Below are 22,324 nucleotides of genomic sequence, written 5' to 3'. Positions count from 1 at the left end.
AAATACCAGAGACCACCTGCATGCTTTAAAGAGAAGGGGACTGGGATAAATCTTGGTTGGTTTTTACTTCAAGAGATGGAGTGACAAACATGCAGCTATACAAAGGGAATTTTTAAAAAAAAAGGTATTTATTGATATCATGCTCAATACATCTGTAAAACAACCATTTATTTAATTCAAACAACTGTAAATCTGACTTATGAAAAAATATATGTCTCACTATGTCACAGTATTTGTAAGAAAATAAACTCAACAATTTGGTAACTTGGCTTTAATGTTATGCACTTATTTCCTCAGAAGATTGCAAAAGAGTATAGAGTACATTAACTGGGAAAAGGGTGAACAACTAATCCTTTATCATCAGTTTAATCAAATCATTAAACTTACTTTCTTGAGCTAGCTACCAACTAAAGTGAATATAAAAAGTAGAAACATAAACATCACCAACATAACTCTAAAACACAAAATCAAGACCATACAGTATCTAAGAAGGCACTTCTGGTTTCTGATTCAAGTAAGCATTTCCAATTTTGGCAAAACTCCTCACAAATAGAAGTTAAATCTAAACATACATTTGTTACTGGAACATAGAATTCTATCTTTTCAACATTAAGTTTTCGTGTTTTATGATAAAGCCTTGTCATTAACTTTCTGATGGTTCAAAAGTTCTGAATCAACAAGCAGACATTTTTATTTCTGCAAGCAGAACTGCAATACCACTATTCCAGGTTTTTCTGTCAGCCAACTGTCAGTTGCAAGGCAAAAAAATCTCTACAATGGTACTCTAATACGGTATCATCCAAGTAAAACTTGCCAATCTTTTACAATTTTAATTTTGATTGTTCTATTTGTTACATTTCCATACTGTTCAGGTAAATAATTTAAAAATATGGATTTTTTTATACATTCATCTTACGCTAGAATGATGATTAAGTAAACTGACTTCCATATTAAGCACAGAGCAACCATTAGCCTTCATTAGTAATTTTCATTAAAAGGAAATGAATATATTAGACTAAGAAACACCCTTTTAAATAGCTACAAACTCTTTTTATCACTGGACATACCCATAATATGATGGTCTTTGGAAATTTCCAAGGAAGTTATGGTTCCATGAGCTAGCAGTAAATGAGAAGGGGTCTCAAGATTTTTTGTTTTTATTCTTAATTTCTGGGAGAAACCTTTATGGGTCAGGTAGCTGACTCATCTTCAGCAGCCATAAATCATCACAGCCACACTAAGGGAAACTGAGATACAATAATTAGTGATAGCTGCCAGGCTGGCCCACAGCTTCTTTAAAATATTGCATATTGTCCATCCATCAGATACCCCAGCTTATACAACATAAAGATCTAGTGTTATTACACTTCTGTTATTAAAAATGTGTTACTCCTGTTTATAATCACATCTCCACCCAAAACCATACCCTGATCTTTCACCACTGGCCGTGTTACAATGCACTTTCAGAAGTAAAGTTCCTTAGTGAGCATGGAGACCACGCAGGGAATCTGCTTCTTCTCACTGAAGCGGGGATCGTCTGACTGGGATTCGAAATTCGTAGCCACCACATAGTTGACCCGTGTGAGGATCTGCATGATCTCGAGCTGCTTTCCATGCTCATTTAGCACAGAGCACAAAGACTGCACAAACCAGGATCCTCTTCCAGGATTTCTCCAGGAGTAATAACCTAACAGGAAAAACAACAAAGAAAATATGTGGGATTATTTTTGCTCTTTTGTGTGAAAGATTCTGGGAAAAGATTAACAATGCACACACAGAAAGCTGAACTCCTAACATTGTGTCACATATCCTACTTCATTAAAGTTGAGGATAATGTGTATTAGCTCTCCAAACCTCACATTAGTAAGGTACCGTTCCACATTTTGGCATTTGGGAAACTGCAAGAAGTAAGATGTCACAGGTTTCCCCTCTGAGAATAAGTTTTGTGCTGTAACTGTTCCTCTTCCTGCCTTCATCACACATTCAACACACTGGGACGTGGAAGGGCAGAATTCCCAGAAAACAGTACTGCCTTTGCCATCTGTAACCTCCCTTTTCCTCTACAGCCAGTGTAGACAGGGTGGGTACCCAGTGTACACTGGGCCTTTGTGTTTTGTCCATCAAAGTACAATGTATCACCAGTGAGGGTCCATCTATATTCCAGTCAATATGGATGGTGAGTTTTCAGGCTTCTACCCCCACCCTGACCCTCTTTTCCTTACCTGGCACCGTGGAATATGCAAACAGAAAATCTGCTTCCACTGGGATTTTGTATCTCGGGTTGGCATCTGTTTCCAGGGTGTCATTGGCAGGTCCAGAGTCAGTTTGTATACCTTCATCAAATTCAGAGCCTCTGCAGGCCTGAAAGCAGAGAATAAATAGAATTTGTCCAATAAGGAGGAACAAGGTACTACAACAATCGGCATTCATCAACATTTTTAATGGATTCAGTTCTAAGCAGTACTTCACATGTATTAGAAGCAGAGATGCAATTCTGAGGGATATCTAATTGTTCAGTGATAAAGTTACTAGCTTACCCATTTTAAATATACATCCTGTAAGTAAAGGGAGGTAAAGGTGTTGAGGTTGTGCATCTCAGTTGTTTGTCAACAAGTGCCATGTCAGTGTTAGTTTATTCTAACCATGATAAATTTTACCAGTTTAGAGTCATCCTCAGCACTCAATTATTACATAATGCCTTCATAAGTGCAGCGTGACTTCTGGACAATTTCTTTGCACTTGACTTCACAGGTGGAGACTCTACAGTGTGGGCAACCTGTTCTAGTGTTTGACCACCCATTACAAGTTTATTGCAATTTTAATATTTTTCTATTTATCTCTTTGATTCTTAATTTTCTCTTAATCATGGGTTTAGCTAAAGGGCACACTGGGACAATGGTCTGGGTGGGTAATTTTCAGCTCTTGATCAGTAGCTTTGACTGAGTTCTTGCAAAAGAACAAGTCCGACTGGCTTATATAACAGGGCTGGTTGCCTTTATTAAGATAATTTTAAAGTCTATAAAGTAACCATTTCAAAAGTGTAATTAGAAGAAACATCACTTTAGTAGTATGAAGAGTCTAAAACAGACTCAGTTTTCACTTTGAGGATGAGGATTAATTGATGGAACAGCCTAGGGAAAACCACATCGGCTGCAACTCTTATATGTAAATAATACTATGTATTATGTAAAAAGGAGAATTCAGACCCATGGTATGTCAGGTAATACTGCTTGAAACAGCTCTCTTTAAAAGCTTAACTAACATAGAATTAATTACATGCTAATTTAAAAATGCAATATAAATTTTTAGGCTACTGAGGAAGAGAAAAATGTTTCTTTTAGCAGAATACAGTAATTTGTAGAGGCAGCCTTAATAAAAAGAGACCTGGACAGTATTATTCCTATTGAAAATCACGTCATGTCTGCAGAAAAATGAGTTTATTTTTCTGCTTTGAAGTACATATATTACCAAGAGAAACCATGTAGAAAATTACAATGATAATATTCTCATATACAAATTTTCTTTTAAAAGCAAACAATACTTTTTTCCCCCAGACAACTTCTCTCAACACATTTTTCATAAAACCTCCAGCAATATTCTGTAAGTCAAGCTACAGGGTTTTTCTAGAGCAACCAACAGAGCAAGTTTTCCCCACTGCAGCAGTAGGATACTGTGTTTACCTTAGGGCTATTACCTGAATGAAAAACAGTTTGGGTTTGCCTATAAGGCTTTTACACTTGTCTCCTCTGAACAGTGCAGTCAAACTCTTGATAGCCATGGGCCCATCTGTGCCATAGATGAGCCCTTCTTCCCCATGGCTTAGGAGGATACAGGCAAAACAAGCAGCATCACTGTGGTTCTCCTCAGCAGCTACAAGGCAAATACTTCTTAGTCAAAAGGAAGCAACCTTTTGAATTGAAATTATATTTAGCAAACACATTTTTCTGAGGCTAAATATATACTGGGGTTCTACTGTCAGGAATAAGAAGGAGTGGATCACTTTTTACAATATGATGAGTACCTTGAGTACAGGGATGCATCCTTCACTTGACTGAGTTTAGCACACTGGAATCAACAGGCTGAGCTCCTTATCTAACATGTCAAGGCTCTTCACCCAATACACAGGACAAGTGCTTCACAAGAACACTGTACATTTCTGAATTGATGCTGGGGGATGAGGTGGGGAATTAAGCCCAGTCCATTCAGAAAACAAATCCTTCCATATAGAAAATTGCATGTGTGGGGCCTAAACAATCTGTTCTACTTTAACCTGCAAAGAGTAGATTCAATGACTCCCAGAGGTCTGTTCCACTCTAAATTATTCTACGATTCTGAATTTTTACCTTGCTTCAATAATTTTTCCATATCATCACGGCTTCGGTCATTGTATGTATAAACCTCAAACCCTAAGTTTTTAAAACTCTTAGCAAGATCTCCAGCATCTTTATCGGTGCCATTGCGTGTGCCCATTCCTGCCAGAAAACAAAGAACATGGTTGACTGCACATTACACCACTCAAAATGATTCACGTGTTCAAAGGCAAATTTTTAAGTTTCTAATTGATAAACAATGTCTTGGTGACATGTTTTTAAAACAATCCTCCAACAGCATTGAGAACAAATTGTGAGATTTTAAAAATAATGCAATGTTCAGTGTTAACACGTATCTAGTCCTGAAAAATGCTGGCATGCCTCCAGCACCTTGCAACACAGGACCTCTAAGGCTGATTCATCTCCTTTTGGTTATGCAGGGAAACACAGGCACAAAGCACCCCATGGAAAACCTGTTGGAAAATTCCCCTGTTATACCCAGTAAAAGGAACTGATACACAATCTTTGGGGAAAACAACTTGCTGTGTTTGCCAAGTGTATAGGAAAAGTCCTACAAACCTCATTAGAACACAAGTATCTGCCTACCTTGAAACCTCATGTGGTCTGGAAAGTTAAATGCAGGAGTGTGAAAAGAGCACAGCTACATCTATTAGCTTTTGTAGCTCATAGCTGTAGCTCAGGGACAGAGAATTTATAACATGGGTTGCAGATGCCAAAGTTCAAATTTTAACAACATAGTTTAAAACTCTGGAACAAAGGTTTGGTTTGATGTTGGTACAACAAGGAGACATGGTCTTTGAGACATATACTCAAAAGATGTTGAAAAGAGCCACTCTAACGTAAGTGTTAGAGAACAGCAAAAGTTTTAGGAACAACTATTTATCAAAAAAGGATAAATACATTCATTAAAATTCCATGTCCTAAAAATAAAATGCTTATTGATTAAAGAAAGTATAAAAACTCTATGGTCTGTAATGAGTATCAACAAAGGAAGAACGTTACCTGTTTTGTCTTCAAAATTTTTGTTGTTTATAATAATACATTTGCCAACTTTCTTGTAATCCATATTATACTGGAATGTGGGTGTAACAATTCGGTATTGATTACTGAGAGAGGGCTTTGGCTGGTCTTCTTCTCCATTCTTCTTTTTTCTAGGTGAACCACATGAAATTATTGTTAGTGACCAGTCACATGCATGGCCTATTTATCGTAATTCAAACCATTCGTGCAGCCCTGCCCAATGTTTTTCCTTCTCTAATGTTTGTTTTCTTCCTCCACACTTCGGATCGAGGCATAAAGATCTTGTGATTTCCATGAAGGGATTATTGTGTGTGGTTGGATTCTGATGAGGCAAAATAACTCTGGAGTGAACTGCAGCCAACAGCAGGGCACACAGATCCTGACCCAGAGATAAAACTAATGGCCAACATGAAGTGAGGCTGGCAGTAACCTTCTGCAAACTGCTTCTGGGCATATTTTAGTTTTACTGTAAGTAATTATTGAAACAACAGACAGATTTCTCTTAATAGCTATTCCAGGAACATGAAGACATGCAGTTTACCCAACTGTGTGATGAGATTTGTTTACTGAATCACCATCATCCCTAAATTCTGTGAAGATTAAGACTAAGTAGTAGGCAGTTTCTGCGGATGAAGGTTATAGATGTGAACAGGTCGTGTGTTAATTTGGTCTGCCAAAGAGCAGCCTGAACCCACGCAAAACCTGAAGCACATTTTAATGTAATCATTGATACCTGAACTACACATCAAATAAAACCCAAGAAAAAACAAATCAAACTATTATATTAATTAATAGGTTATATTAATATATGTTCTCTGGTTATATGGCTGTGTACTCATCTTTTTGCTATGTACAGGAGTCTTAGATTGGATTAGAAAGAGATGCCAAGGGATGGCACAGACATTACTCACAGATTTAATCTAAATGAAGTATCAACACCACATCCATTACAGCCAGCATGCACCTAACACACAAACATGAGGAACTCAGCAGTGCTTGCTTTTAGAGGTGGGCTTTTTGGTCCAAGCAGGTGGCTTCAGGTGTAGTTAAGATTTCCTCATGCAGAAATGAAGCCAGTAAGAGCCTATAAAGAGTCTGATTCAACCTCAGAATTGTAAGCAAGCTTTGGAGCCAGCCCAGTTAGAAACAATGCTCAGGAAAGGGCAGAATAAGCTACTGGCACCTCTCTTATTTATTTGTTCCAGCATCCAGCTTCCAATAGTGTTTATTGCTGATGACTGAGAGGAAAACATAACCTACTTTCACAGCACAAAAAACTGTATAATACACTTTGGTTATAGCAAAATTAGATTTTTCCTATAATGTCAATTAATTTAAGTACTTTCACTATTCTCATTCTGACATCTTCCTAAAGAATTATTAAGCTATTTGCTTCAATAATAACCTGTAGACATGAGATTGCTATGAATAGATTAAATATTGTTTAGGTAATCTACTTTCTTACCTGCCTGATTTAACAATGGTTGTCTTTTAGCTTTAAGTGTCCTCTTTTTTATTACTAAAGGACAAGATTAATTGGAATCTATAATAAACCTTTAAATGATTCATCACGTATAAATGCTACTGCAATTCAATTTCAAAACAGCTTCTTCTTATCTTGGAGTGTCGTCATGTTCTATTACAAAGGGCCAAATTAAACAGCTGCACCTGGCAGGCTTTCATTATGCCCTTTTTTCATGTGACCATCTTAATATCATGTCCTCTTTTAGATTTCCCTTAGAGGCTAAAAAACAAGATATTGAGGATTATGTCTGATGTTCTGGAAATACAGGGTTTTTTTCTGACAAATTGTAAGTATGGGTATTCTCCTTGCATATTCTTCTCAAGGTCTCTGGAAGCAATAATTAAATACAGTTTGAGTCAAGAAAGTTGAGAAATGGTTCTTAACCATTTTAAAGAATTATTCAGAGATGTATGATGCTAATATTACATTTGACTTTCAAAGATATCTCGGATTCTTATTTTAACCTAACATTCCCCCTGGTCTTCTATCACCGGACAGTTGTTTGTCAAAGAGAGAAAAACAAATTTCAGAACAACAAATAATCATTCAGGTCCATGAAGGGGCATTTCCTCAGCCCACAGATTCAAGTTTCTACAGGTTTATCTGGCTTCAGTGATTTCCTGAAAAAGTTGTACAACCAACAGCGGCTGTTACAGACTATAGGATATTTTCAAGGGGATTGTGCACACATTTATGTCCAACCCATGAACAGCTGTGAACACTTGGGACAGACCCATTTGAACAGTATCAAGTTTGCACTGTCTGCTCTCCAAAAATGCTGGAAGTGATCTATCTCTAGCCCAGAAATCAGGCAGCCACGTTACCCCACAAAAAGCCTCACTGAAAATAGCAGCAGGGGTTAAGTGGCATAGCGATGTGGCCACGCAACTTCTCTGAAACCACTTCACTCCCAAGTTCAATAGTTTGCACTCATTCATGCAGAAATAGTCATGAGTTTAAGGGATGTAATTCCTGATGCCGGAATTCTCAAAAGCAGCCAGAAGCTCTATGCCAGTCAATGGCAAACGCCACACACAAGCCTTGGCAGCACATTTACCCATTCCTTTACAGAGGTTTTTGGTTTTATTTCACATGGTTTTGCTCTAACGATTCCTCCCAAGCCAAACAGGTTAATGAGATACTAAAAAAAACCACAGCATGGTTATGCCTATCACTTCTTTATTGGCAGACAACAAAAAGTTCCAGAAATCTTTTGGCACCAGTCCAAACTGAATGAATAAGGAAGCAAAGGTTGTAGATTATACTTAGCCTGGGCCTGCACTCCAGACAGAAATTCTTTTTTTGAAGATTCTGGCTCCTGTGCCAACACAGCACAATATGGGAACTGCCTGCCTGGACTAAACTGACAGCATAATGTCCAACTTTCCAGATTCAACAAGCTAAATCAGACCTTGTAATGATAACTAATAGTTATAAATTTGTAATAATCAGTCCTTAAGGGAAATGTCCTTTCAGTGACAAGTTGGCTTATGATTGAAAGCCTAAATCCTTATTTTCTGATCCTTGAACTGGACACCTGTTAATATAAATGTTTACTGCTGTTCTTACTAAGCTTTCTAATCACTCTGTAAAGGGTTTCCACAGGTTTGTTATATGCTGTTATAAAATGTTTTAAACTATGTGCCCTCTATTTTATTTCTTTCTGCTTCTCTGGCATCTAGTTTCCCTCTTTGAGGATTCAAACTTGCCTGGTCTAAATAGAAAGTTGAATTTCCTGACTGTTTACTCATTCTTCAGGTCTTAATTACAACTGTGCCATTACTCCTCACTCCACTAGTGGTCACTGATCCTTCCCTTACACAGAAATATTCTTCCCATTGGTGCCGTCACATATTTCATGTTCTTTCCCTTTGGTCAAGAGTTCAGCAAAACTAAAGCTCTACTCCAGCACTTGCACATTTTCACCCTCACTGTGTCCCTAAATCCAGGCCTCAGGCTTGACAACAGCATCTTTGGGAATGTGATTTCATCAGGTCTAGAGTCAGTTGGTATCAACACTGTGAAAATCATTATTATCAATTTCTCACTTTTCAAATACAAAACTAAAGTTATCTGTACCATTTATCATTTTATTACTGAACTTTTAAATAGTAGTAGTCAAGTGTTTTATCAGCATGAGTGGCTAAAATTCTGTCAAAGTCAACGGAGATACCTCACTTGCATGAGTAATGGACTTGTTCATCTAAAGGACTCCTACTTACCAGAACAAACCTTCTTTTCTCTTATACTTGGAGGAAATTACTATTTCAATATGGTTCAAGATTTAAGGATAAAAACATCACTGTCAAGATTTAACTATACCTAAAGATTACTTAGAAAAAATAAAGCAGTGTCTCTTAGCAGCTGAGATTTCCTCTCCTTTGGCTTCCTTTCTACTGGCACCTCCCTCAATTCCTTTTGCTACCACACATTAGTATGACATACCAAGGTATTAAGAATCCATGTGCAGGACAAAGTCTTCCTTAAGCATTGTCTTTATTCATCTAATATTCATCTAATCCTCCGCCTGGCTATTTAAGTGACTGTTCTTTCCCAGGCAGAGTTGTTGAAAATAAACTCTAAAAATGGTATTACAGAGGGATATCTAGTCCTCTTCTCTCCCAGGAAAATTAGGGCCTTTTGTTGCTGTGCTGCAAAATGTAAGCAGAGAGACAAAAATTCTACAATTCTGATATTATTCAAGGGAGCTGACATTCCAGCTTGGGTGGAATTCTACACTGATTCCATTCATTTTTATTTGAAGTACACACACAAAAGGAGAGAACTCTTACTGTGCTCTATGCAGTTCAGTAAACTTGGGCTTTCCTGGATAAGGAATATCTCAGAATATGATGACAGTTTTACTCTGGCATACTTCTTTCATACAATGTGCAATTATGTATCATTTTTGAATGACTGACAACATGTTTCTGTTAAAAAGGAAATTTGCCTTTTAAAACATGGTGTCTTTGCAAAACACATCACTTGAGTCCTTCTGGAGTCCAAATGCTTTTTGGCATTGGAGAATAGTTTTAGTCTAGTTTCCGTCACATTCTCAGCCTTTCTGTTGAGTCCAGGCAAGATTACAGCAGTGGTACAGTGACAAAGCCCACAGTACAAATATTCTCAGGTAATCCATCAACACCCACCAGAACCTTCATACACTTAGTTGTTGTGGAATGCAAGGTGTCTTAAACTGCAATGCTCTTTCATCTTTTACAAACAATTGAGACGTTTCCCTTAGGACTTTGACATTTGGGGACCTCTTTACAGGTTTCATTTGAATAAGTTCCCCATTAATTTACAATACTGTGGAGTGCATGGGACAGCACATTAGTTCTAAGGCCTGTGAAAAAACTTAACATAGCCTGTATTGCTGATTTATTTTTATGCAGTTTGTGCGGCCCTATGCTGCTTTTTCTGTCTAAGGAACTTCACTCCTTCCACTGTTGCATGCACAGTATAAATTATGTTTGTGACTACTGCTCATTGCAAATGCTGTTTGCTCACCTAGGGAAAAATCCTGGACTGGACTTAATTTATTTAAAAAGATAGCAAAAGGATAGGCAGAAAACCATGAAAATGCAAAGAAGATTGTGTTTGAATTCACAAGGCATCACTAAGCTTTGTGTAGTAAAACTGAGTGTGCTGGAGACCAATTTAGAGTTACTCTTCCAAAAAAACTGAACAGGAAACAGAATTTATAAATTAGACAAAACAACATTCAATATTTTGCTATATTTTTCTACCTTAGCCTCAACAACTAATGGTCTGATACAGTCTCCATATTGTATGTCTGATGCTTTCTGATAATCAAGCATTAATATCTCTTACTTCTACATAACCTTCTCTTCAAGCCACCAGCTTTAATACTTTTATCCAGGTTTAATACTTTTATCCAGTCTAATTTCACTGTACTTAGTACACCTCTAATTACTGTACACTCCCCCCACTCCGAATTTTTTTTAATCTTGAAACCTGTTGTCAATAACAAGCAAAAGACACTTGTTAAACCTGACTAAAGCTTTTTAGATCTTAAGTTCTTTAAGTCAGACTCTTTGTTCTTTGTCAGATCCATTTGGGTAGTGTCACACAGATTTAGAGCTGCATGCAAATAATAGATTATCCTGTTGCCTTTTTCCATTAATATTGCATCAGGTTGGCAGAGCAGCAACATTTCTGGACAAGAAGAATGTGTCACTACTTGAATTGTTTTTTGTAAAAATGAATATTCCTTTACTGTTAAAAATCAGAAAGCATAAATTATTATGGGATAAAGACTGAACCACAAGGTTTAGACCAAATACTAAAACTGTATTACAGTGCATTCAAAGGTGCATACTCAGGCTTGCAAATTATGTGCCAGCAGAGAAACCGGAAAAAAAACCTTAACAGTTGAAACAAAATTCTCCTGAGGAAAAAGGGGCAATACTAATTGTATAAGAGGAAGTTCAAGTAAGCATTGCATATTTTCAATTTCCCTATTAGCAGTTGTTAGCAAATGACTGCTGACTTTGATAGATGAGCACTAACAAAATAACCAGTCCTTAGAAGGCTATTTTAAAATATAATCCAGATAGATGTCAAAAGAAAACTGAAAAAATTTCTAATATTAAAATCAAGATATTGTCCCACAATAGAAAGTCTTCATTCAGCAGAAAGAAGAAAAGTGGCCTTACAAAACTGCACATAAAAGTTCCCCAAAAAGCATCTAAATATTATCTCATCTATATTGCTTACCATGGCAAGCAGATGTCTTACACAAAAGGCATGAAAACTGACAGCTGCAATTCAGAACAGCAAACAAAAACAACACAATACCACACACACATACACATACACAAAAACCAGTGCTCCTGGATTTCTGTTCCCTGTCAGGATCTTGTTTCATCTGCTAAAGAAATTCAAAACTGCAGTGAAACATGCTAGACTGGTAATACTGAAGTCTGAAGCTCGTATTTATTGATGATATATAAAGTCTGTGCTGTCCTTGCATATTTATACATTGCTTTGCTGAAATGCCTAAACTTTGAAAGTCATTTTTGGGAAAGGGCAGAATAAAGGGAAATGGCCAGTGTGCTTCCTGGAACACCACAGCCCACAATGAACACACTCCACTTTCCTCCCCGGAGCACCAGGACTGCTCAGGCAATAAAATAATGACTAAATGTTCTCAAGAACAGGGCCACAGGAATTCATTAGCCTTCAGTTTCTTTTTGAACTGCCAATTACTTCAGGACTTCTTAAGGGCATCTTTGGAATCAGATTGTCAGCTGACTAAACAGAGACAGTTCAAAAGTCAACAGAGGCAAAGCCTTTTTCTTGAAGGAACCTGAAGTTAGGAACCTACTAGGACAGTACCTCTTGTTCATTTGGAAATGCATGCCACAGGCCCTTCAAATAACTGTAAACACAGTAATTTTGAACAGAAAATATTGCTGTAGCAGTCTCGAAAGAAAGGAGTTAGGTAAACAACGAGATTATTTCCTTGAACTTATCAAGATAATACTAGAGCTGGGAAGGACCTAAGGTATCATTAAAAAATTCTTTCCAAGACTGGATTGAGTTCCTTCATCCAAAAAACCAGTGTCATACTAAAAATATTCTTGATGTGATGTAAGTAGCAGTACTGATACAGATTTCACAGAAAATCTGCAAATTTATTTAAAGAAATCCTGGCATTTCCCTAAGTTTCCTAATATCATATCTGAGAGTACAACACAGAATAAAATATATTCATTAAGACCATATGCTAGCTATGCTTTGCCCAATTAATTTGATGAAAGGTATTAAACAAACCTAAAGGAATTGTGCTTCTGCTGTTGAATAACTTCGGGAAAGCAACTCCATATCTCTGGGTCTTAGTTTTTCCATTACAAAATGAAGCCTAAATAAACTTATTTCATAAAGCAGTTGCAGATCATGTGGCTTCTTTCCAGGGAGATGGTCGTGCAGAAACTGAATGCCCCATGCTCTAACCAATGGATCCAATCTCAGTGCCAATCCTGTGCCATGTGCTCTGGGATAACCCTGCTCAAGCAGGGACGTTGGACCAGATGACCCACTGTGGTCCCTTCCAATCTGAGCCACTCTGGGATCCTGTGATTCTGTACAGTAAAGTAGAGAATAATTTTAAAATCCACTATTTTGTGCATCTGTGCAATGTTTATGCTCGGAGTGTGTGGGTTAGCTTACTGACAGGTGCCTCCTGGAAAGAAAATGCATGAAACAAAGGCATTCTTGCTGCCCGCTTTGGAGGTTTACAGTGGATCTTAGTCCAGAAACAAATTCCTATCTTTGATTACTGCACATTAGTTTCCCTGAAGAGAGGAAGCTGCTAATGCCTGTGTATGACTATTTAACATCAATTGAAACTAAATACATTTTAAGTACCTCATTATAAGACATTTTTCAGACCCTAAGCTACTCTTGTAGCTTTTTTGTTCCATTTTAGTTTCAGATGCATCTCCAATTAGGAGAGAGAATCTTCTCTAAAAACCTGGAAAACTGAGAAACTCAGCCCAAGACAACTGAAAACTCACTGTGTAATGAAAGAGTTGAGTTGTTTGAAAGAACAAGCCTCAGACTGCAACTTCTGGCATACTTTGTAAATGTCTTTTGAAGTTCTGATAGTTGCATCTAAATATGTCCTCCTGTCTTTTTAACTATGTGTTAGTGATGGCCCTAACTAATTCAAATCAAAACTATGACTGCAATTTCATTTATTATGTGCAAATGAAGCAGACCAAGTGCATTGGGACTTGAGCCAGCTGCACTTTGGACAAAAAGTTTCAATAGACTAACACCTAATATTATCCACGTTTCACAACAGTTAAAAAAAGACAAAAGTAAGAAGAAAAGAAACAGGTAGCAGTGTCCTAGTTTCGTGCACTTAATATTTTAAGGATCACTTACCACCCACACAACAGTTTTGTGGCGTGATGCCTGCAAAACAGAGTTCTAAAGTCTCAATGATCACTTTGTAATTGAGATTCAGCTTCCCAATTAGCTGCGTGGTATCTGCCATGCAGGCCTCACAATATTGAATGCAACATAATAGCCAAATAACATCCAAAAGGTAAATTTTTACAAATAAAGAATTTTGCTTGCTGAAAGGCTTTCTGCTCATTTCTAGAAAACCAGCACATCCATACCTTCCATGGGTGTTCTGGAAACTGGAATCTTGCATGATCATACCCTAGGTAGTATAATGTACATAGACAACTGACAATTATATGCAAAAATACCCCATGAAGCTGCTTTTACCTTTCATAGGTACTAAGGGCAACTAACAGGTACATATGGATTGCTTGGGAAATGACTCAAAATAAAGCAAGCCTTCCAAACACTGATTCTCAGAGAACACTCTGGCAAGAATTAGCAATTGCAAAATGCCAGTGGAGCCACAATTAGCTTGCAATAACCATTGAAACTAAACTGTTTTAGGGTATAAACTCATGATTTTTCCAAGCAGGTGGCAGAGAAGGAAGGAGGCGAATAACATTCTACAGTACCTTGGCTCATCATCAAATGGTACTCCACACTGCATCTGAAAACAGCTTCAGCTTGTCCTCCAGAGCAAGTCTGATCTTCTCTGCTAATGCTAGGAGCCCACCATGCTCAGGGTTACATTGCAGAGAGAAACAGGATGCTCTGTGTGCTCAGGCCCCAACATTCGCCTGTGTCAGCAGTGGGTCACGCTGGACTGTTCTGTGGGGCTATTCAAACCCCCGTAGCCATCACCCTGCGAGCTGAGGTCATGCAGGCCTGATCTACCTCTGCTGACAAGCGGAAAACACGCTCCCATCACTCATTCCATCTCTGCTCCTATGTAAGAGTACAGGAAAACAGATTCTGAGATGGAGGTGGGACAGCAGACTTCACTTTGTGATATGTTCCTCTTCCTTCTGTCAAAACCTGATCCACCAGTGCTACAATATTTACACAATGAATGTTTCCAGCAAAATAATACAAGTCAACATGCATAGTTTACAAAGCCTCTCTGTACTTTAATCAGTACAACTATTTCCTACATATTTACCCTCAAACAGTTTTTGTTTATTATAAATTTGTCTTAAATTTGTTTGGATTGCTTTGAAAGCTTAAACGTCACACTACATAATAACTGTCCTCCAAATTCTGTACGATACAGCCCAGAGTTTGTTGTAATGAACAAAATAAATTAGTGCACTAAAAAGTAATTAGGATACTTGACTGTGATTACTGCAGATACAGTTCCTGGATAATCCAGTGTTTGCTGTGCTTCACAATATGAAGTCTCTAAGGAGACTGGAAACAAATATTGACCATGAATTAATGAGTTCTTATAATATAGACTAGGTACTAGTTCAAGATACTTGGGCTTTTCCTGTGTGGTACATTCAGCAAGCATCCAAGAGGAAAGCACAAGCACTGACCAGAGTTTCCACTCATTGTTAAATACTCCTGCAGTGTTCTCCAGAAGTTGAGTTCCAGATCTAACAAAAATTGCTTTAACGAAACAACAACAACAAAACTCCCCCAAAAACCACACACAAGAAAAAGCCACCAAAAAACCCCACAAACAACAACAAAAAAAACCCAAACAAAAAACCCAAACCCCATCTGACTTAAAAAAGAGTAATAAAAATGAAATATCCCTGCTGTTCCATGTTACAGTCTCTTTATTGTCTTTGTAGGAACTTTACCAAACTATAGATTATTTCTGAAATTTTATGTTTGGCGCTTTGGGGTGAACATAAACAATAGATATTTACCTTGTGCTAAGCAGAACAAACAAACTCCAAACAAAATTTAAATTATATTGTGGTAGGTTTTGGAGCTGTGACAGTAAAAGGAAAGATCATCACCCCTTTACAGGACAGACTAAGGCACACAGGGACTTCCTTAGAGACATTAAGGAAACATGAGGCTGAAACAGGAGGTCAACTCAGACATCTGAGTTGCAGCCCAGAACATAACTTCAGATAATGATTCATCAGCTGTTATTTGCTTTAAAGTAGCTGGCTATTTTTAGTCTAAGGATAAAAGAGATACTTTTTTTGGCAGTATTTACTTTAAAAGGTCTGTAATATTCTGATACTGAAAAATGTGTAACAGAATGGACAGCTCTGGAAAACATATGCATCTGTATCACTGTGAAGCTGCTCTTCATAAAAGTTCTACCTGAAAAGCAGCTTCTTTTACAAATCAATATAAAAAAAAAGCTGTTGGTAATCCCCACACAGGACACTTATGAGCTGGACTTGATCCTTGTGGATCCCTTCCAACTCAGAATGAACGTGATACTGTGAGAAGTGGATGGAAAATAGCTCCCCAGAAGACAGAGGAACAACAGAAAAGCAGAGCTGAAACGAAGACAACTTTCCACACCTGTTACAACTCCAAACCTGAGGTTCAGCTGAGGATGAATCTCAAAAACGAATATTTATTCTTTGAAGGACAAGGCTATTTATTTTGAGAAATATGGCTATACTGAGACAAGGGTCATGAAATTAAAATAGACAGCCTTTGGTAACATCTGTGCTTCCCCACCTTCATGTCCTGTAACCCAAATAAACACTGTACACATGAAAAGAAAAGAAGCTCATATATCCATGAATCTTTTTCATCTAAATACTAATTTACAAACCTGGTAGATATCTTAACAATGTAACTATCACAACCATTGAACTGCAGAAGGCTTGATGCGCACTGACATTTCCAGGAAAGTTTCAAATTAATCAAAAGTCTCAAATTTTATAGTGGTGTGACTTGACAGAAATAAATTTCTTACAGGTATTTTGGGTTTGCAGTGTTAAACAACTAAAATAGTCTTGGTGACTATATGCCCCACAAAACCTCTCAAATTCCTCAGTGGGATTTTCTTACAATCCACTTCATGTGTCTGCATTGAGGGCATTACAGAATCACACACTTTCAATTGTAATTAAGTATTTGTAAGAATTTTTAAATAGATATTTAAACTGTGGTTTTGTTTCCAGATCAAAACAGGAATATTGACTGTAAAACAAGACAGTAGGGCTGGAGCAGATAAAAGTAACCAGAAGAAATATGGTTCTGTACCATTAAATTAGGATAAAACTGTACCTAGATACTACTAACAACCACCCCCTTCTGCATTGTTTCTTCACTGAAGCCCACAAGCAGTCAGGATTTTTGACAGTGCAAGTGCAAGTCTACCAATCCTTGGGATTTTTTGGATGCAGCTTTTCAAAAAAACCCAACTTTTATTAGGATTAAGAGAAATCTTAGCTCTACTTAACACAGTGGAACTGCAGTTTTATTCTATTTCATATTACATTAACTTTGCTGGATGCTAAAATGTGCTTGCTGCTATAAATCTCCAAATGTAGGTCCCCAATAAAACACAAAAGATACTAAATGAAGATATTAAATCATCTTGTGGAGAAGCAAGACTATATTTAAAGCCTTGAAAGTGTAAAAGGAGCACACACAGCATACAAAGAAAAGACTTATATGGGAAAAAATTCTATTAGCTAGATAAAAAAATAAAATACACATTTGAAATCCTTAGCTCAATCTTTGTTTAAACACATTTTTTCGGTGTGCAGCCTTGCCAGAATGTGTCCTGATATTTTTGCTTTCTGAAACAACTTTTTGCTCAACTGCAACACAGCCCAATTTTTGTCCTTCCTGCAGCACACAAAATTAATGCCCTCCTGCCATCTAGTGGCTAAAAAAAACCCGGAGCCAAACACCGCTGGCGGATTTAATCCAAAACTTCTTCCAACTCTTTTTCCCCACCCAACAGTTTTTCCTCACCGACACGAACTAAGCATTAGCACTTTTCCAAAGAGAAGGAAATACATAGAAGATAATACCCCAAAACTGTTGAGCTGTCAGAAGAATCTGCCCATCCCGGCTTGTTTTGAGCCTCGTGGCCTCCTTGGTAAAGCAGCTTCACAGACTTCTCAGAAAGAAGTGAGTAAGATTTAATTTACTTCTAGTTACTTCTCTTACAAGGTAATCTCCAGTCACAGCCAGAGAGTGGCAAATTGCAGCTGTGAAGCTACAGGAAACAGCTGGTCTGTCTACACAGCTTTGAATTTAGCTTCTCAGTGCTCTGTTCTCTCAAATTAAAATTAATGTGCTTATTTAACATCACAAGTTACTTGTTTTCCTATTGAACTTACATATGTTAAGCAATGGGACATGAAATGCAGTGAAGAATTTCATTGAAAGTATACACAGCTGGTGAAGACTGGGTTGATGAAAGAAACAAAAAAAGGGACAATAAAACTGTAGTCACTCTAAAGCTTTCTAGACACCTTATCTAAGATGTACTCATGTTGTCAAAATGAAGCTTTGGCAATCAAGACAGAGAGCCACACTGGTTCAGGTAAAAGTAGATCTAGCCTGGTATTGGGTACTGACTAATAATGAGTCTGAAGAAAATAAATTGGATGCCAAACATACTCTCACGGAGACCTGACTTAGGATCAACTTTACCAAAGATCTTAATATCAATGTCCCACTGGACCTTTCTTCCACACATATGTCTGATCTCTTCTGAACTTACCTAAAATCTTGATATCTGCATATCCCCTGGCTTTAAGTTCTACAGTGACTATCTGCACTACGTTAAAATTACCTCTTAACACTTGTTTTAAACCTACTGCATGAACCTTTCATTGGATGTCCCCTAGATTCCCTGTGAGGCACAAAGAATGATCCTTCTCTCTTCACTTTCTCCTTTATTACAATCATAGTTTTAGCTCATATCCCATCTTCCTTTATCCTCTCACACTCCTGTCCTGTCTTCCTTCAGGCCAAAGAGTTTTAGTTTCTGTAGGACAAAGATCTTGTCTCCATGCTTCGATTTTTAAGACCTTAATTTTTGAGTACCTCTTTCCTCTTTAAGCAATCACTACTTTCTTCAGGAAGCTCTGTTACATTTCTCAAACATATTTTTTTCTACAAAATCTAAGTTGAATTCTCTTAATTACCTCATATTTAATCTGAGCAATTTTTTACTTCTGAAGAAAAATGTTGCAAATTGCATCTTCAAGGAGTTCCCAAAAGACAAATGCCTCAAACTGATGAACAGCCAAATTATTTGAAAAATTTCTTACAGAAAAAAGTCACAGAAATGCTGATTATTGCCTTTTCTTTGGAAATTATTAACTTTGAGTTGCATAATTTAATTATAGTATTAGCATATCACCTCTTATAAAGAAGACCAAATCAAATATCAAAACACACATTTTATAAAGTTGAAAAGAAACCTTTGAAAAATATTTGACAAGATTTAGAAACAAATGATACATTTGTATAGTCGTTAAAATTAATAATACACATGCACATCATTAAATATATTTGAGGAATGATAAAATGAGACAGAGAAAGTACAGTGGTTTTCTTAACAGCACATCAAAAGTCTTCTAAAACTAAAGCATCTTCACTTCTCTCACAAATTTTTTACCCCTGTTAAACTCATAGAATAAACAGCAAAAATAAAAGTATATTAGCCATGTACTTTCTCTGAATTATACTGCTCACTTTAATGTAAATGTCCAACAGCAAAAAAATCAAAATCTCTCTGTAAATGCATTAGCTTTTGTATTAAGTATGTCCTAAAAAAATCTCACTAAATCCAATGTGAAGTAGCCATCCGCTGACATTCAACAGCCATTTATAAACTTTGCATGTTCATTTTCCATCTTTTGCACTTCCAATCAGATTTATCCAGTGTTTTCAGGAGTACAAACAGCAAATAGTGCTTGCTTCCTACTGATTTAACAAAAGTAAGCTTCAGTGAGACTACTATGCTTTAAAATGAAAGGCTTTTAATGTGTTCTGTAAAGGGCTACATCTCTAGACTTGTGAGGCTCCTTTGTGCTGCACCCGAGATGGCACATCCAAGCTTTAAAGTAACTTAGACACTCAGCAGGGGATTCCAGTGATGCTGGAGATTAGCTGAGTTGAGTGCAGTAAAATAGGTAATTAATGGCATATTCAATTCCCAGCTCCACCAAAGGTCGATGTTTAAGATGTGGGGCTATAATTGATGCTAAATGAAGTTGGTGGTTTCTTAGCTGCCCAGTAAAACCTACAGGAGATATTACAGGTTTTCCTATAGGGAGATCCTATAAAGAAATGCTTTAAGGTACAGACCAGATACATTAAATTCATACAATATAAACCACCTTTCTATTAAGACCATCTATAACATTGTGGACATGGCAAACTGAACACCAAATCAAGCCTTTTTACATTTCTATTATTAGAAGGGTACCACAGCAGCTGATACAATAAGAACAGAGGTACAAGTAGTAACTTACTTTCCAAAAAGTGAGAACCTGCTGCTTCTGTCCGGCCTTGCATCAACTACATCATGGCCATCTTCATCACCTCCCTCTCTAGTAGGGAGGTCATCACGCTGATCCTCTGACATCTACAAGTAAAAGTACAAGAATGTAAGTGTCCTTCAGTGAGCACTGACATTTTAGAAATACTTCTGTAAACCAGACTGTTTATGGTCTGATTTATAGAAGATACATGTGAGGGTTTTAGTCAGTTTTATTGTATAATATTTCCTCAAGAAAGAGTGGCTACAGATTTCTGGTCCTGAACTGCTGTGGCATTGCACATGTTCAGCCATCTCTATCATTTTGTGACAGTTACCAAAAGGAACTTGTCTAATACCACTCTCAAAAATGCAGATTAGACTAAAATTAAAAATAATTTTATGGTGAGAGATCACAGAATCACAGAATACAATCATAAAACAGAATCAGAATATTCTGAGTTGTAAGGGACCCACCAGGATCATCAAAGTCCAACTCCTGGCCTACACAGTGTAGTGCCAAGAATCACACAGTGTGCCTGAGTGCGCTGTCCACATCATAGAAATAATTCCCAGAAAGTTTATCATGGTCTGGAGAGAAGTATATTGGGATGAAACCAAGGGCAACTAACATCAAAATATTTGTATCTGCAATTCTGTCCAGTCCTAAAACACCCAGAGAGCTCCTGTTTCCTTATTTGCATATACACAATCAAATGTATGTAAGAGGAAAAACCCTGTGTATTTTCTATGGGTGGTTTTAACTTAATCCAGATCATTAAGCAGTTGGGAAACTACAAGAAGAAAGGGCAGCACAATGATCTGCACCAGCTCAGCGCGGCGAGAGAAGCGCAGGGCAGACGCTCCACTCAGGGTGGGATGCACTGAAACATCTCGTCTCTGGTTCCAGATTTTCATGAGGAAATTAGCAGTGATTCCTGCCCCTTCCCCATAGTTAGGCAGACTAAATTTGCTTTTATCGTCCATTCACACGTTTGCATAGAGCTTGAAACCCCGGACCCCTGCAACAGCAGCAGCAGCAGCAGCTCAGAGGCCACCAGCGGCTCCACGGCTGCCCCAGCCGGCCGGGGAGCGGGGCTCTGGCTGAGGTTTGGGAGCTCCCCGAGAGTAGCAGCAGCTCCCAAAGCTGGGTCTAGCCTGGGCTTTGACAAACACGCACACAGCAGGAAGAGAAGCGCGCAGGCCGCGGGCGGCAGTGCCGAGGAGCAGCGCGGGGGCCGCCCGGGGAAGCGGATCCGCAGCAAGGAGCGCGCACCCCGAGGGGAGGAGGGCAGGGCAGGGGGCCGGGGACAGGGGCAGGGGGGAGGCAGGGGGCTGGGAAGGGCTGGCAAGAGCCCGGAGCTTGCCTTGCCGCTGGGTCCGGCCGGGCGGGAGCGAAAACGAAACTCAAAGCGAAACTTAAAGCGAAAGCAGCGGGCGGTGCCCCCGGGGCGGCGCCGGGGCGGGGCGGGCTCCCCTGGCGTGTCCCCGTCCCCATCCCTGACCCTTGTCCCGGTCCCCATCCCTGAGCCCATCCCTGTCCCTGGCCCCGTCCGTCCCCCCGTCAGGGTCTCGGGCGCAGCCCCCGGGCCCTCCTCGCTCCCCAGGTAATGACGGCCACATCACAGCGAAACCGAAATTACCACTTTTTAATAGCTGTGCTCTGTCACACCCCCGCGAAAGAAGAGCCTGAAGTTTCATGGTGACAAGAGAATGTCTAGATCTAAGGAAAATTTTCCCCTTATATAAACTTCAGTGGCATTTCCTTATCCTCCCAATTATTCTGCGTGTTGCATCTCTGCTAATTATGATATCCCACTGCGTAGCCGTAGCATCAGGCCCAGCAGTCCAGTACATGGACTGAAGATTGGCACAGTCTTGCTAATTACTCCTGGATGCAGGCTCCGATCCTGCAAAATCATACACCTACCCAGCAGTGCGTGGTGTTTAACATTCACTACCTGAAGAGTTTTACATCAAAGAGACATTTTTCAGTGTAACTGCCTCCTAATTGGCACAAAACACAGGCATGGTAACAAACAGGCTTTGCTCCCCGACAGGTCAGTGCCTCGATGTGATGGAGGAGCACTTGCTGTGTGTCTGCACGCTGCTGCTGGGACCACTCCCCGCTTCCTGGGA

General features: G+C 38.6%; 1 protein-coding gene across 1 annotated transcript; it reads right to left on the bottom strand.

Moving 5' to 3' along the window:
- Positions 1-115: 115 nt before the first annotated feature.
- CASP7 (caspase 7) lies at positions 116-21,723 on the bottom strand. The gene is made up of 7 exons (XM_042019352.1): positions 21,553-21,723; positions 20,181-20,293; positions 5,334-5,482; positions 4,344-4,472; positions 3,695-3,870; positions 2,223-2,361; positions 116-1,687 (listed from the first exon to the last, which is right to left on the bottom strand). Exons 1-7 carry the CDS (start codon positions 21,718-21,720, stop codon positions 1,464-1,466), a joined length of 1,098 nt encoding a protein of 365 aa, XP_041875286.1. The 5' UTR covers positions 21,721-21,723; the 3' UTR covers positions 116-1,463.
- Positions 21,724-22,324: the final 601 nt, after the last annotated feature.

The sequence above is a fragment of the Corvus kubaryi genome, unplaced genomic scaffold, assembly GCF_017639235.1.
Source record: "Corvus kubaryi isolate FWS band 111438036 unplaced genomic scaffold, C.kubaryi_AGA036_p1.0 138, whole genome shotgun sequence".
Lineage (NCBI taxonomy): Eukaryota > Metazoa > Chordata > Aves > Passeriformes > Corvidae > Corvus > Corvus kubaryi.
Note: the sequence above shows the minus strand (reverse complement) of the source record. Positions and strands in the feature narration are given on the sequence as shown.

Coding starts and splice junctions, on each gene's coding strand:
- CASP7 (XM_042019352.1), bottom strand. CDS start 21,720: ATGGGCTCAGGGATGGGGACCGGGACAAGGGTCAGGGATGGGGACGGG. Junction 2,362..3,694: donor CCAAACTGTTTTTCATTCAG/GTAATAGCCCTA, acceptor CTCTGCTTTCAG/GCCTGCAGAGGCTCTGAATT. Junction 1,688..2,222: donor TGCATATTCCACGGTGCCAG/GTAAGGAAAAGA, acceptor TTTTCCTGTTAG/GTTATTACTCCTGGAGAAAT.